The following is a 15,607-nucleotide window of genomic DNA, read 5'->3' on the forward strand; positions in this document are numbered from 1 at the left end:
ATCAATTCTTCAGCACTCAGCTTTCTTTATAGTACAACTCTCACATCCATACATGACCACTGGAAAAACCATAACCTTGACTAGATGGACCTTTGTTGGCAAAGTAATAGTTCTGCTTTTTAATATGCTGACTAGTCAATCTAATCACACTGGGACCACAGCCTTGGCTAACTCAATGAAACTGAGTTATGCCCTGTGGGGCGTCCCAAGATGGGTGGGCATGGTGGAGAGGTCTGACAGAATGTGGTCCACTAGAGAAGGGAATGGCAAACCACTTCAGTATTCTTGCCTTGAGAGCCCCATGAACAGTATGAAAAGGCAAAATGATAGGATACTGAAAGAGGAACTTCCCAGGTCAGTAGGTGCCCAATATGCTACTGGAGATCAGTGGAGAAATAACTCCAGAAAGAATGAAGGGATGGAGCCAAAGCAAAAACAATACCCAGCTGTGGATGTGACTGATGATAGAAGCAAGTTCTGAAGCTATAAAGAGCAGTATTGCATAGGAACCTGGAAAGTCAGGTCCATGAATCGAGGCAAATTGGAAGTGGTCAAACAAGAGATGGTAAGAGTCAACATCGACATTCTAGGAATCAGCGAACTAAAATGGACTGGGATGAGTGAATTTAACTCAGATGACTATTATATCTACTACTGTGGGCAGGAATCCCTCAGAAGAAATGGAGTAGCCATCATGGTCAACAAAAGAGTCTGAAATGCAGTATTTGGATGCAATCTCAAAAATGACAGAATGATCTCTGTTCGTCTCCAAGGCAAACCATTCAATATCACAGTAATCCAAGTCTATGCCCCAACCAGTAACGCTGAAGAAGCTGACGTCGAATGGTTCTATGAAGACCTACAAGACCTTTTAGAACTAACACCCAAAAAAGATGTCCTTTTCATTATAGGGGACTGGAATGCAAAAGTAGGAAGTCAAGAGATACCTGGAGTAACAGGCAAATTTGGCCTTGGAATGCGGAATGAAGCAGGGCAAAGACTAATAGAGTTTTGCCAAGAAAATGCACTGGTCATAGCAAAACCCGCTTCCAACAACACAAGAGAAGACTCTACACATGGACATCACCAGATGGTCAACACCGAAATCAGATTGATTATATTCTTTGCAGCCAAAGATGGAGAAGCTGTATACAGTCAACAAAAACAAGACCAGGAGCTGACTGTGGCTCAGATCGTGAATTACTTATTGCCAAATTCAGACTTAAATTGAAGAAAGTAGGGAAAACCGCTAGACCATTCAGCTATGACCTAAATCAAATCCCTTATGATTATACAGTGGAAGTGAGAAATAGATTAAGGGACTAGATCTGATACATAGAGTGCCTGATGAACTATGGGTGGAGTTTCATGACATTGTACAGGAGACAGGGATCAAGACCATCCCCATGGAAAAGAAATACAAAAAAGCAAAATGGCTATCTGAGGAGGCCTTACAAATAGCTGTGAAAAGAAGAGAAGCGAAAAGCAAAGGAGAAAAGGAAAGATATAAGCATCTAAATGCAGAGTTCCAAAGAACAGCAAGAAGAGATAAGAAAGCTTTCCTCAGCAATCAGTGCAAAGAAATGGAGGGAAACAACAGAATGGGAAAGACGAGATCTCTTCAAGAAAATTAAAGATACCAAGGGAACATTTCATGCAAAGATGGGCTCAATAAAGGACAGAAATGGTATGGACCTAACAGAAGCAGAAGATATTAAGAAGAGGTGGCAAGAATACACAGAAGAACTGTACAAAACAGATCTTCATGACCATGATCACGATGGTGTGATCACTCACCTGGAGCCAGACATCCTGGAATGCGAAGTCAAGTGGGCCTTAGAAAACATCACTACGAACAAAGCTAGTGGAGGTGATGGAATTCCAGTTGATCTATTTCAAATCCTGAAAGATGATGCTGTGAAAGTGCTGCACTCAATATGCCAGCAAATTTGGAAAACTCAGCAGTGGCCATAGGAATGGAAAAGGTCAGTTTTCACTCCAATCCCAAAGAAAAGCAATAACAAAGAATGCTCAAACTACCACACAATTGCACTCATCTCACACACTAGTAAAGTAATGCTCAAAATTCTCCAAGCCAGGCTTCAGCAACACATGAAATGTGAACTTCCTTATGTTCAAGCTGGTTTTAGAAAAGGCAGAGGAACCAGAGATCAAATTGCCAACATCTGCTGGATCATCGAAAAAGCAAGAGATTTCCAGAAAAAACATCTATTTCTGCTTTATTGACTATGCCAAAGCCTTTGACTGTCTGGATCACAATAAACTGTGGAAAATTCTGAGAGAGATGGGAATACCAGACCACCTGACCTGCCTCTTGAGAAATCTGTATGCAGGTCAGGAAGCAGTTAGAACTGGACATGGAACAACAGACTGGTTCCAAATCGGAAAAGGAGTACGTCAAGGCTGTATATTGTCACCCTGCTTATGTAGCTTCTATGCAGAGTACATCATGAGAAACTAGGACTGGAAGAAACACAAGCTGGAATCAAGATTGCCGGGAGAAATATCAATCACCTCAGATATGCAGATGACACCACCCTTATGGCAGAAAGTGAAGAGGAACTAAAAAGCCTCTTGATGAAAGTGAAAGAGGAGAGTGAAAAAGTTGGCTTAAAGCTCAACATTCAGAAAACAAAGATCATGGCATCTGGTCCCATCACTTCATGGGAAATAGATGGGGAAACAGTGGAAACAGTGTCAGACTTTATTTTTTGGGCTCCATAATCACTGCAGATGGTGATTGAAGCCATGAAATTAAAAGACGCTTACTCCTTGGAAGAAACGTTTCAAAAGCAGAGACATTACTTTGCCAACAAAGGTCCATCTAGTTAAGGCTATGGTTTTTCCTGTGGTCATGTATGGATGTGAGAGTTGGACTGTGAAAAAGGCTGAGCGCCGAAGAATTGATGCTTTTGAACTGTGGTTTTGGAGAAGACTCTTGAGAGTCCCTTGGACTGCAAGGAGATCCAACCAGTCCATTCTGAAGGAGATCAGCCCTGGGATTTCTTTGGAGGGAATGATGCTGAAGCTAAAACCCCAGTACTTTGGCCACCTCATGTGAAGAGTTGACTCATTGAAATAGACTCTGATGCTGGGAGGGATTGGGGGCAGGAGGAGAAGGGGACGACCGAGGATGAGATGGCTGGATGGCATCACTGACTCGATGGACGTGAATCTGAGTGAACTCCGGGAGTTGGTGATGGACAGGGAGGCCTGGCGGCTGCCATTCATGGGGTCAAAAAGAGTCGGACACGACTGAGTGACTGAACTTGAACTAGATTGGTCATAACTTTTCTTCCAAGGAGTAAGCGTCTTTTAATTTCATGGCTGCAATTACTATCTGCAGTGATTTTGGAGCCCAGAAAAATAAAGTCAGCCACTGTTTCCACTGTTTCCTCATCTATTTGCTATGAGGTGATGGGACTGGATGCCATGATCTTAGTTTTCTGAATGTTGAGCTTTAAGCCAATTTTTTAACTCTCCTCTTTCACTTTCATCAGGAGGCTCTTTAGTTCTTCTTCACTTTCTGCCATATGGGTGGATCCAACATAATTTGCCCATTTTAAGCAAACTTTAATTACATCCGCAAAGTCCCTTTTGCCATGTGAAGTTATACATGCACAGCCTCTGGAGATTTGTGCATGGACGCCTTTCAGGGGGAGGTGGGGGAGGGGTTGTTGTTCAGTCTCTCAGTCACGTCTGACTTTGCGACCCCATGGACTGCAGCACACCAGGCTCCCCTGTCCATCATCTCCCAGAGCTTGCTCAAACTCATGTCAATCGAGTCAGTGATGCCATCAAACCATCTCGTCCTCTGTCATCCCCTTCTCCTCCCTCCTGCAATCTTTCCCAGCATCAAGGTCTTTTCTGATGAGTCGGCTCTTTGCATCAGGTAGCCAAAGTATTAGAGCTTCAGCTTCAGCATCAGTCCTTCCAATGAATATTCAGGATTGATTTTCCTTTAGGATTGACTGGTTTGATCTCTTTGCAGTCCAAGGGACTCTAAAAAGTCTTCTCCAACAACACAGTTCAAAAGCATCAATTCTCCTTTATGGTCCAACTCTGACATCCATACGTGACCACTGGAAAAATCATGGCTTTGACTATGAGGACCTTTGTGGACAAAGTAACGTCTCTGCAGGGGTGGGAGGGGCATTATTCAGCCTACCTCACAGAGTGATGGCAGAAATGATTGGACTCCTGATATGATCCCTCTTCTCCTATCTTCCCCACCCTGCTGTGTCACACAGACCCAGTGTAGCCTCTTAATATTACTCTTGTTCACCCTTAGCAGGTTTTCTAATCAGAAATTAGAAATAGGCACCCTCTACTTTGAAATCTTTCTGTAATGTCTCTTGGGGTCATTATCCACAGATTGGGCAATGATGGAATACCTGCTTGTTTCATGTCTTTTTGTAGCAAGATAAAAATTTAGTTGTGAAACCTGCTTATATAAATGTGTACCATGATCATGACTCACATTATCATATTTTTCCTACAATTTTTGTTATGTGTAATGGGTCCCACTGTTATTTTTACCTCCCATTTTTGACCCATTCAGGCTTTGTCTGCTTTATGGCTCCACTGAGCTTTTCTCTGAATTTACTTCATAATTTGTAGGCAAACCCTTGCTTACCACATTCATTTTTAAAATGGCAAAATGGTTAAGTCATAATCCTGATTGGAGAATGCTTGTATGACAGGGTAAGTCATCTTCACTCAGATATTGAACAGACTGCAAAGATTCCCCATTAAACTGCACCATGGCTCATTAAACCCCATTGGTGAGAAAATTGGGTCTTTGTTAAATGTTTATGTTCTGTGCTAATGTTAAATTTAGAATATTTCTGTTGTAGGTACCTTTGGGAAAAATTCTAAAGCACCAGCTAAAGTGCTGAAAGATATCACCCCATAGTTCCCAAATAGAGGATCTGGAAAATATCTCCCCACCCCAGTGTTTGTTCTCAGGTTTCTATCTTGCTAATCTTTATATTCCTTATTTGTTTTTCTTTCCTTAATATCAAACCTTGTGACATTCTGATTACTTTTCTATATTCTCAGTAACTGATAAGGACTGTACTTCAGGTTTTAGAGCAAAAGAGGGAATAGATTATCTGGAACTATGTTTGACCATGTTTGAAATCAAGGAAAGGACGTGATTGTCAGTGTTTTTAATATGCATCCGTATGTTGAAGAAATAACCTCTGTCCACAAAGCACTTACATTCCAAAAAAGGACTTCGCTTCAGTTCAGTTCAGTCACTCAGTCATGTCCGACTCTTTGCGACCCCATGAATTGCAGCACGCCAGGCCTCCCTGTCCATCACCAACACCCGGAGTTCACTCAGACTCACATCCATCGAGTGCATGATGCCATCCAGCCATCTCATCCTCTGTTGTCCCCTTCTCCTCCTGCCCCCAATCCCTCCCAGCATCAGAGTCTTTTCCAATGGTCAACTCTCCGCATGAGGTGGCCAAAGTACTGGTTTCAGCTTTAGCGTCATTCCTTCCAAAGAAATTCCAGGGCTGATCTCCTTCAGAATGGACTGGTTGGATCTCCTCGTAGTCCAAGGGACTCTCAAGAGTCTTCTCCAACACCACAGTTCAAAAGCATCAATTCTTCAGCGCTCAGCCTTCTTCACAGTCCAACTCTCGCATCCATACATGACCACTGGAAAAACCATAGCCTTGACTAGACAGACCTTAGTCGGCAAAGTAATGTCTCTGCTTTTGAATATACTGTCTAGGTTGGTCATAACGTTTCTTCCAAGGAGTAAGCGTCTTTTAATTTCATGGCTGCAGTCACCATGTGCAGTGATTTTGGAGCCCAAAAAATAAAGTCTGACACTGTTTCCACTGCAAATACTTATGACAGAAATGTGATTCCAGAATGTGCTGTTTTAATTAATCTGAAAAGAATAATTTTCCCTCCTGTAATAGTTGTTAGAAATCCTCTGCATACATTCCAAAAGAATCAGTTGGTTATTGTATGGCAAAAGTTATTTAGAGCTAGGGAGCCTTTCTCAACAGGAATCCAACAAGAGAATTAAATTCCACTGAAAATTATTTGAGGGACTATTTTCTCATTTCTCTCAGAGACGATGCTTCACAAGTATCATTCTGGCTGCACAGGATGTAAATGGATTCATTATACACAACAAATGTCTTTGGACAATGGTTCTCAAGCTTTTTGGTGTTACAACCCTTTTAAAATTCTTCAGAATTAGGAAGGACCTCAAGGAGTCTTTTGTTTGTGGGTGTTATATCTATCATCATTTACCATGTTAGAATTTAAATTTTTTAACATGATTTCATGGGTCTATTTAAAATAATAATCATGAACAATTTATACACTAAATGACATTTTTTATACAAACTGAATTTATTTTCAAAACAAAAAATTTACTGGGGAGAACGGCACATCTTTGCAAGTCCCCTTCCTGTGTGGTGTGACAGAAGACAGCTGGATTCTCACACTGGTTTCTGAATTCAGCTGCACTAACACATCATATAACCTCTAAGTTCCACTCTACACAGATAAAATAACAAGAATGAAAAATGCAAGTAACTCTGTCATAGTATTCTGAGATAGTTTTGACCTTGGGAATTGTCTTGAATAAGTCTCAGGAACTTGCAGGTGTCCCTGGACCAGACTTTGAAACTATTGCCCTGGGGCACTGGGGCTTATTTCTCCCAAGTATCTCTAGGGGAAAGGGCTGTAATGATGTGCTAACATGTGGTATTTTCTCTATCACGAACTCAGTACCAAAATAACATATCATATTGAAGGCCAAAATAAAATTGAAATGTTTTAGGGCTAAGTCATTCATGATGGTCTGTGTAACTTCTAATTTACAATATTGTTGTTTAGCTGCTAAGACGTGTCCAACTCTTTTGTGACACCATGGGCCTATAGCCCACCAGGCTCCTCTGTCCATGGGATTTCCCAGGCAAGAATACTGGATTGGGTTGCTATTTCCTTCTCAAAGGGATCTTCCCGATCCAGGGATTGAACCATCACTCCTGCACTTCAGGAAGATTCTTTTACCGCAGAGCCAAATTACCTCAATGAAATAACATCTAGTGGTTAACTTTCTAGATCTGGCATTGTTTCTCTGACCTATTTCAGAAGGGTTAGGATTTCTAGTTGTATTTCTAGGATATGACTGGCAAAGCTTGATCAGCAAAACTAGTACACTGATTCTCTGCCAAGCCTTCACTGAGAAGACTGAAGCTCAAACTAATTTCAGTATTCCAGCATACTAGAATATCTCAGCTATTTTGGAGCCTCTCCTTGTAATCTCACTATGTACAATATTTCAGAAAAGTGGCAAGAGTTATAGGAGAATTTCTTGTATACGAATTATAGGAGGGGGAAAAATCCCACATTTTCCCAGTAATCACTTTTGTAAATAGAAATTTCTGCCTTGTTTATGAGGCTACCAGGGTTCTCCACCTGTCAGCCTGACAAGGTTCCACTGCACAAGCCAGAGACTTTTTTGATTCTCCATGTGTCAGGGACAAGTGTCATACATACTGATTTGCACAGAAAACCACGGAGAGCTCTCCCCAGGGAGAGCCAGCATTTTGACAAGGCTGAGTGATGACTTAGAGCAACGGGGTAGGAACTATTGTGTGATGCTGTCCACAGACCCAGGCAGAGCTTGTGCAGGTTGCTGAGAGTCCCTGTATTAAAATAGCATTTGAAATTTAAATTCCTTGCAAAACACCAAGAAAATATGGGTCAGAGAGCTGTTAATGGAGCTCTAGTGAAGGAACTGTCACTAAATCACCCTGAAGACTTAGAAGTGACTGAAAGAGCATTAGGAAAGAGGTTAGTTCAAAAGATAGTAATAAAAAAAAAGTAAGACATTATTTAAGTCAATACACTGAAGTACCAAATGGGGTAAGGTAGTCATTATCTGAATTTTTATCTCTAGTTATGGTTATTGCATTTGAGATGAGAAAATATGAGTTCTGATGCTGTAATAGGGTTCTCTTCTTTTTCCTTTGTTTTCAACTTTTCTTTCTGCTTATTCTGTTCAATCTGTATTAAATTAGAAATTGAAGAGAAAGCCTCCATTGGCTTTCTACTCCACAGGCTGCCCTTTATCACCAGCTTCTCAGAAGCGCCATCCACACCACTGCCTCATTCTTTCTCCCAAAACCCCTCCCTGTTTGACTACTGAGACTATAACATATTCTCAGAAAATAGTTGAATCATTATTGTCATTCACTGAACCACTATTATCTCCAATAATTCAATGGCATGTCTCAACCATCCACTGCTCTTACATGGGAGTAGGTGTGTGTGTGTGTGTGTGTGTGTGTGTGTGTGTGTGTGTGTGTGTGTGTGTGTGTGTGTGTGCACGCGCATATTTGAGCATAAGGTTATATATGCTTGCATTCCTTACTACCAATTCAGGAGACAAAACAGATTTTTCTCTAGCTAAAAAGTCAAATATGGGGAAGGAACCCCAAACCCCAAGCTGAGCGTTGAAACTCACCACTAAGTGATGAGAACTAAAGTATGACAAAGGCAAGCATGACACAATTCCCTGGTAAAATCAGAGGTTAAAGAAATCAGATTGTGTCTTCTCCTCTTCCTCTCCACATGGTGTCTGGAATGTTCTCCTCAGACTATCCCAAGCAGTCTGATCAAACTATGCATGGCTCTTCAGCCGAGCCTTGGACCTGGGTTGTCTTTAAAACCCAGCAAGGTGCGAACAGAGCCAGTGTGAGCATGTCTACAGCTGTTCCAAGAGGTTCTCTCTTGGGAAGAGGCACCATGAGAGTCTTGGACATTGTGTGTGAGACAGCCCTGCCAGCGAGCTAATTACATGCATTTTTCAAAGCTCTCATCTCAGCAGTGAGAGTGGGTGGCTAATTTCCTGACTCACCTATTCAACTCATTTGTGGTCCCAGCAAATACTCCCTCTTGTAGGACACACCACCTTGTTTTATTTCAAAGCTGTTCCATTTCTTCACAGGGTAGATAGGAATGCCCAAAGTAATAGCTTTCTCTTTGTGTGGGACAGCATTTATGCAGTGGAGTTCAGTTCTTTGTGCAAAAGGAATTGTGGGAATGTCAGAACAGTTTTGTACAAAACTGGATATTCAGTTAAAAGCCTGTCCCTCCAAAGGCCCAAAGCTCTCACTGGAGAGATTAAGAGTCCATCCTAGCATAGGGTAGACTTCATAAGTGGGGAGGTGGGGAAAGAAACCCAGGGCTTTACCTCCCTATTTGTGATCCCAGGAAACTTATGTGCCTGGGAGTGCAGACAAGCTGCAAGTCGTCTTCAAAACTTGGAACTACAAATAAGGAGCTGCAGAGACTAAAGTCCATATTAGTAGAACTTCCATGATAGAATTTTTTAACTTAAGAATAACTTTCCACCAACAGTGTAAGAAGTTTCCCTTTTCTTTACACCCTCACCTGCACTTACTCTTAGATGTTTCGATGTTGGCCACTCTGACCAGCATGAGGTGATACCCCATTGTAGTTTTGATTGGCATTTCTCTAATAATTAGTTATGTTGAGCATCTTTTCATGTACCTGTTGGCCATCTGTCTTTTCTGGAGAAATGTTTATGTAGGTCTTTTGCTCATTCTTTTTATTGGGTTGTTGGGGTTTTTTTGATACTGAGCTCCATGTGCTATTTGTATATTTTGGAGATTAATTGATGCAGCCACTGTGGAGATCAGTATGAAGGTTCCTTAAAAAACTAAACAGGTAACAACAACAAAAAAAACTAGACATAGAACTACCATATGCCCCAGCAATCATACTACTGGGCATATACCCTGAGAGAGCCACAACTCAAAAGACACACATACTCCAGTGTTCGTTGCAGCATTATTTACAATAGTCAGGACATGGAAGCAACTTAGATGCCCATCGACAGATGAATGGATAAAGAAGATGTGGTAACTGTATACAATGGAATATTCAGTTCAGTTCAGTTGCTCAGTCGTGTCCGACTCTTTGCGACCCCATGAATTGCAGTATGCCAGGCCTCCCTGTCCATCACCAACTCCCGGAGTTCACTCAGACTCGCATCCATCGAGTCACTGATACCATCCAGCCATCTCATCCTCTGTCATCCCATTCTCCTCCTGCCCCCAATCCCTCCCAGCATCAGAGTCTTTTCCAATGAGTCAACTCTTCGCATGAGGTGGCCTAAGTACTGGAGCTTCACCTTTAGCATCATTCCTTCCAAAGAAATCCCAGAGCTGATCTCCTTCTGAATGGACTGGTTGGATCTCCTTGCAGTCCAAGGGACTCTCAAGAGTCTTCTCCAACACCACAGTTCAAAAGCATCAATTCTTCAGTGCTCAGCTTTCTTCACAGTCCAACTCTCGCATCCATACATGACCACAGGAAAAACCATAGCCTTGACTAGACGGACCTTTGTTGGCAAAGTAATGTCTCTGCTTTTGAATATACTATTTAGGTTGTTCATAACTTTTCTTCCAAGGAGTAAGCATCTTTTAATTTCATGGTTGCAATCACCATCTACAGTGATTTTGGAGCCCCAAAAATAAAGTCTGACACTGTTTCCACTGTTTCCCCATCTATTTCCCATGAAGTGATGGGACCAGATGCCATGATCTTAGTTTTCTGAATGTTGAGCTTTAAGCCAACTTTTCACTCTCCACTTTCACTTTCATCAAGAGGCTTTTTAGTTCCTCTTCACTTTCTGCCATGAGGGTGGTGTCATCTGCATATCTGAGGTTATTGAGATTTCTCCCGGCAATCTTGATTCCAGCTTGTGCTTCTTCCAGCCCAGTATTTCTCATGATGTACTCTGCATAGAAGTTAAATAAGCAGGGTGACAATATACAGCCTTGATGTACTCCTTTTCCTATTTGGAACCAGTCTATTGTTCCATGTCCAGTTCTAACTGTTGCTTCCTGACCTGCATACAGATTTCTCAAGAGGCAGGTGAGGTGGTCTGGTATTCCCATCTCTTTCAGAATTTCCCACAGTTTATTGTGATCCACACAGTCAAAGGCTTTGGCATAGTCAATAAAGCAGAAATAGATATTGCTCAGCCATAAAAAGGAATGAAATTGAGTCAGTTTTAGTGTGTGGATGAACCTAGAGCCTGTGATACAGAGTGAAGTAAGTTAGAAAGAGAAAAACAAATTTCATATATTAACACATATATATGGAATCTAGTAAAATGGTACTGATGAATCTATTTTCAGGTCAGAAATAGAGATACAGACATAGAGAACAGACTTGTAGACACAACGGGAAGGAGAGGGTGGGATGAATTGAGATAGTAGCTTAACATATATACACTACCATGTATAAATAGACAGTGGGAAGCTGCTCTGTGGCACAGGGAGCTCAGCTCAGTGCTCTGTGATGACTTGAGGGGTAGGGTGGGGGGTGGGGGTGGGAGGGAAGCTAAAAAGGGGGGGATATATGTATACATATGGCTGATTCACGTTGCTGTTCAGCAGAAACTAACCCAACATTATAAAGCAATTATATTCCAATAAAAATTATAGTTTTACTTTTATTCCGCACAAAATTCTGGTGAAAGGAAAATGTTGGTAATTCAAGCTCCCAATTGTGGACTTCCCTGGTGGTCCAGTTGCTACAACCCTTTACTTCCAAGGCAGGGGGCACAGTTCAATCCCTTGTCAGGAAACCAAGACCCCCACGTGCCTATGGTGTGCCGAAAAACAGAAAAATAAAACTCCCAACTGAGGCCTTTTGGTTTTGACTCAATTCAGGATCTTGACTCTATCCTATCAGGAGAAAGAGGTTACTTAGCAGAGATAATCGTCAGTCCCCTCCCACCACCACCTGCAAAGGCTCAGAGGTGGTACAAATGTGAACAGCTACATACTAGTAGACGGTTCATCTCTGCTGTTCTATCATGATTAAGGGTCTATTCTTCTAGAATAATGAAATCGACTCTATGCCTAGTAAAATGGAATCTGGCTAATTGTCATGCTGACTCATGGCATTTTGTATTTGTTGTCTCTTTACCCTAAAGCTAGTTGTTGAGTTCAATACTCCTTCCCCTAGGATAATCTGTAGTAAATAAAAATCTATTCATGATGGATGTGGTTTTCAGCCAACTTGCTCATGCTTAGGATCAGGTTTTGCAAATATCCTACATGTATATTTCATGTTTCTTTTTCTCCAGGTATCCCTTCTGTGAGTATCTCCCAAGGATCTCTCATGAACTCTCTTCTGTTACTATATACTTCACCCAGGCAATCTCAGCCACTCCTGTGGCTTTATGTTCTACCTACATGCTTACTACCCTTAAATTCTTTCTTCTGCTTTAACTCTGTATGGTTACAACCTTTAAAAAAAATTTTTTTTAATTTATCTTTTGCTGTGCTGGGTCTTCATTGCTATGCAGGTTACTCTCTAGTTGTGGTGTGAAGGCTTCTCACCATGGTGACTTCTCTTGGGGAGCACAGGCTCTAGGGCACTTGGGCTTTAGGAATTGTGACTCCCAGACTCTGGAGTGCAAGCTCCGTGAACTGTGGCACAGGGGCACAGTTGCTTAGTGGCATGTGGGAACTTCCCAGACCAGGGATGAAACCCATGTCCCATCCATTGGCAGGTGGATTCCTTACCACTGAGCCACCAGGGAAGCCTCTAGCGATAGCCTTTTACTTCCAGCTTTCTTATTGAAATTTCCATTTGAAATTCCATCTGCCTACTTAAGTCAACATATCAAAAACCAAACTTGCAAAATTCCCTGTCTACAAATTTCTCTCATGCAGCCCATTGACTGCCTGCCCAGGGCTGAGACGCAAATCTTGCTGTCTCTCAAGCACCGAGACCTACCAGTTCTTCATCCCAAATATATCGTGGGTATTATCGCCTCTGCTCTATCCTCCCTGGCATTATCTTTTCACTCACTAAAGCTTACCATAGTCTAGCAACATGCTAGGGGTTAGTGACCCAGAGGGAAGGTGAGAACCAGTGAGTAAGTAAAATACAGAGCCCTGTGGTCACTGACCTATGAAAGCCCATGGTGGTGGATGTTCAGGGAAGAGCAGGATGTGCAAGAGTTGAGGAGCCTTAATCTAGAACTCTTCCAGTCTTGATACAACTCATCTCTTGCCAGAACATTCGGGAAAGCTTCCAGCCGCATGTCCATTCTGTCCTCTACCCTGCTGCCTAAACTTTATTTCCAGGGTTTAAATCAAGCTGTGTCACTCTGTCACTAAAACCCTCCCATTATGGCAGGACAAGTGCCAAACTTATTGACCCTACTTACAAAACAATCCAACTGAGCTTTTTTTTTTTTCTCCCCAGCACTCTTTTAGACAACACAGTTATTAACCTCACAGTGCATGAAATAGGAAAGGAAAGAACAGAAGTGAAAATGCCCATTCTGCCTTCAAAATTTACCATCAGTATCATTTTCAACCACCCTCTTTTCCCCTTTGGCAGTCCACTCAGTGGATCATTCTCCTAATGATAGCTGTTCACACTTTGCATGACTGTTTCAAATACCAAAATACTGAATAGTTTTGATGAACGCAGTTAATCAGTGTGTGATTATTCACTGCCCAGGTATATGCCCAGAGTCTCTGTACAACTATACGGTATATAGGAGCCATGAAGCAGACTGCTGAAAATGAACCCTTAGGCCCCACTCTTAGGAACATTGGGTCCATCTGTATAGCTGAGTGTGATCTTGAGAGAATGAGAGCCAGGTGCCAACCACCTCTCCCTTCACAGGAATAAGCCACTGCAACAACCTTCATTCATTCACTCACTCAGTCATTCACACATCAAACACTTCTTGAGCATGTGCCAAGAGCTCACAGTCTTTTCCATGATATGTTCTGTGATCCCAAATTCTGGGATCAAAAAGGAGTGACCCAGGTCTTTACTGAGGGATCAGAGGGCTGGGGAAAAACTTGAGAAGCTTTTAAAGATTGAATAAAGGTTTGGGGGTTTTTTGTAGCAAAAAGTGTGTGTGTGTGTGTGTGTGTGTGTGTGTGTACTTAAGGAAGGAGAATGGTAGCATCTGGATGAGAAACAGATAGCTGCCCTGCTAAAGTGAACCCACATGCCAAGGTAATTAGAAAATGACACACTGTGTTCAGGAAATTCTGACAAGTTCAGTGCGGCTGCTGCTGCTGCTGAGTCACTTCAGTCGTGTCCGACTCTGTGTGACCCCATAGACGGCAGCCCACCAGGCTCCCCGGTCCCTGGGATTCTCCAGGCAAGAACACTGGAGTGGGTTGCCATTTCCTTCTCCAATGCATGAAAGTGAAAAGTGAAAGGGAAGTCGCTCAGTCGTGTCCGACTCTTGGCAATCCCATGGACTGCAGCCCACCAGGCTCCTCCGCCTATGGGATTTTCCAGGCAAGGGTACTGGAGTGGGGTGTCATCACCTTCTCCATCAGTGTGGCTAGAGAGTGAGGGCAGGGAGTGCAGACAGAGATGCTGGAAGGCAAACAGTGCACAGATTATAGAAGGCTCGTACCAAGGAGCTCAAGCTTTCTCTGTAAGCAGTGGGGAGCCCAGAGAAATCTTAAGCAGGGGAGTGACCAATGAGGCTGATTTTGGTTAAAGGTTCAGTATGTATATATCGATGGATTTGAGAAGATGAACATTTAATGAGTGCTTTATACAGGTGACCACAGCCAAAGACAAGTCTATGGCCACATCCCAGCTAACTTTGCATATTTGTGTGTGTCTCCCCTAGTGACGGTGTTGGCCATTTTCCATGAACTGCATGTCGACCCTGACCTGTACACACTCTTGTTTGGGGAGAGTGTGTTGAACGATGCAGTCGCCATAGTCCTTACATAGTAAGTACCAGAGCTTGGCCTGTGTTTCTTTGACCAAGTGAAAGATGCTTCAAATATGGTGATAATTCCTAGGGGCTTTAATAGTATCTTTTCTCTTATATCATAGAGATAAAGGCAATTTTTAGCTTTTAAGGAATAATTACCAATGAAGAGCTCCAATAATGTGTACATTTCATTGTACATTTAATTTCTAACACTATTAATAAGTTTCATGTTTCCAGTCTATGATAAAAAACTACTCAGAGGGTAACGCTTTTGTTTCTTGGTGTATATATTTACCTGATTCACTTAGGGTTACTAAAATGCGCATAAATAAGCTTTCTTCATTTTAAATCAGTATCATTTAATTTTTTCAAGTCATTTTCCAGATAATAGACTAATAGAAACCATTGTATTTATAAGAATTTTGGCAAATCAGAGATAGAAGTTGAGAGTCATAAATCTCTATTTATCAATGCAAATGTCACGCATTATAGGAATATACACATTCTAAAATCATCCACATGATAAGTAAAACTGATGAAGCTTCTGCGAAGAGGTAATCTAATTTCCCTTTCATACTGGAGGAATTTTCATTTCAGGATGAGAATTAGTGCTCTCCTCACCTCCCCTTCAGGCACTCACCATTTATATTTAATAAATGCCATTTTGGTGGCTTTCACCATGTCAGAGGTCTCTTCTTGGTTTTAGATTAAGACTAACATTTTGGGCAACTGTCAAATACTCTAAAGGAAAGTAGCCATCTAATAATTAACTGTGACAACAAGATTCAATCCAGG

General features: G+C 41.9%; 1 protein-coding gene across 1 annotated transcript in view; it reads left to right on the forward strand.

Moving 5' to 3' along the window:
- The window catches only part of SLC9A9 (solute carrier family 9 member A9), a 651,206-nt gene that overhangs the window by 214,244 nt on the left and 421,355 nt on the right, over positions 1–15,607 (forward strand). Inside the window, exon 6 of the mRNA XM_005675475.2 lies at positions 14,723–14,828. Within this exon, the coding sequence (XP_005675532.2) occupies positions 14,723–14,828 (106 nt within the window). The remainder of the gene's footprint in view (positions 1–14,722; positions 14,829–15,607) is intronic.

Source organism: Capra hircus, chromosome 1 (assembly GCF_001704415.2).
Source record: "Capra hircus breed San Clemente chromosome 1, ASM170441v1, whole genome shotgun sequence".
Taxonomy (NCBI): domain Eukaryota; kingdom Metazoa; phylum Chordata; class Mammalia; order Artiodactyla; family Bovidae; genus Capra; species Capra hircus.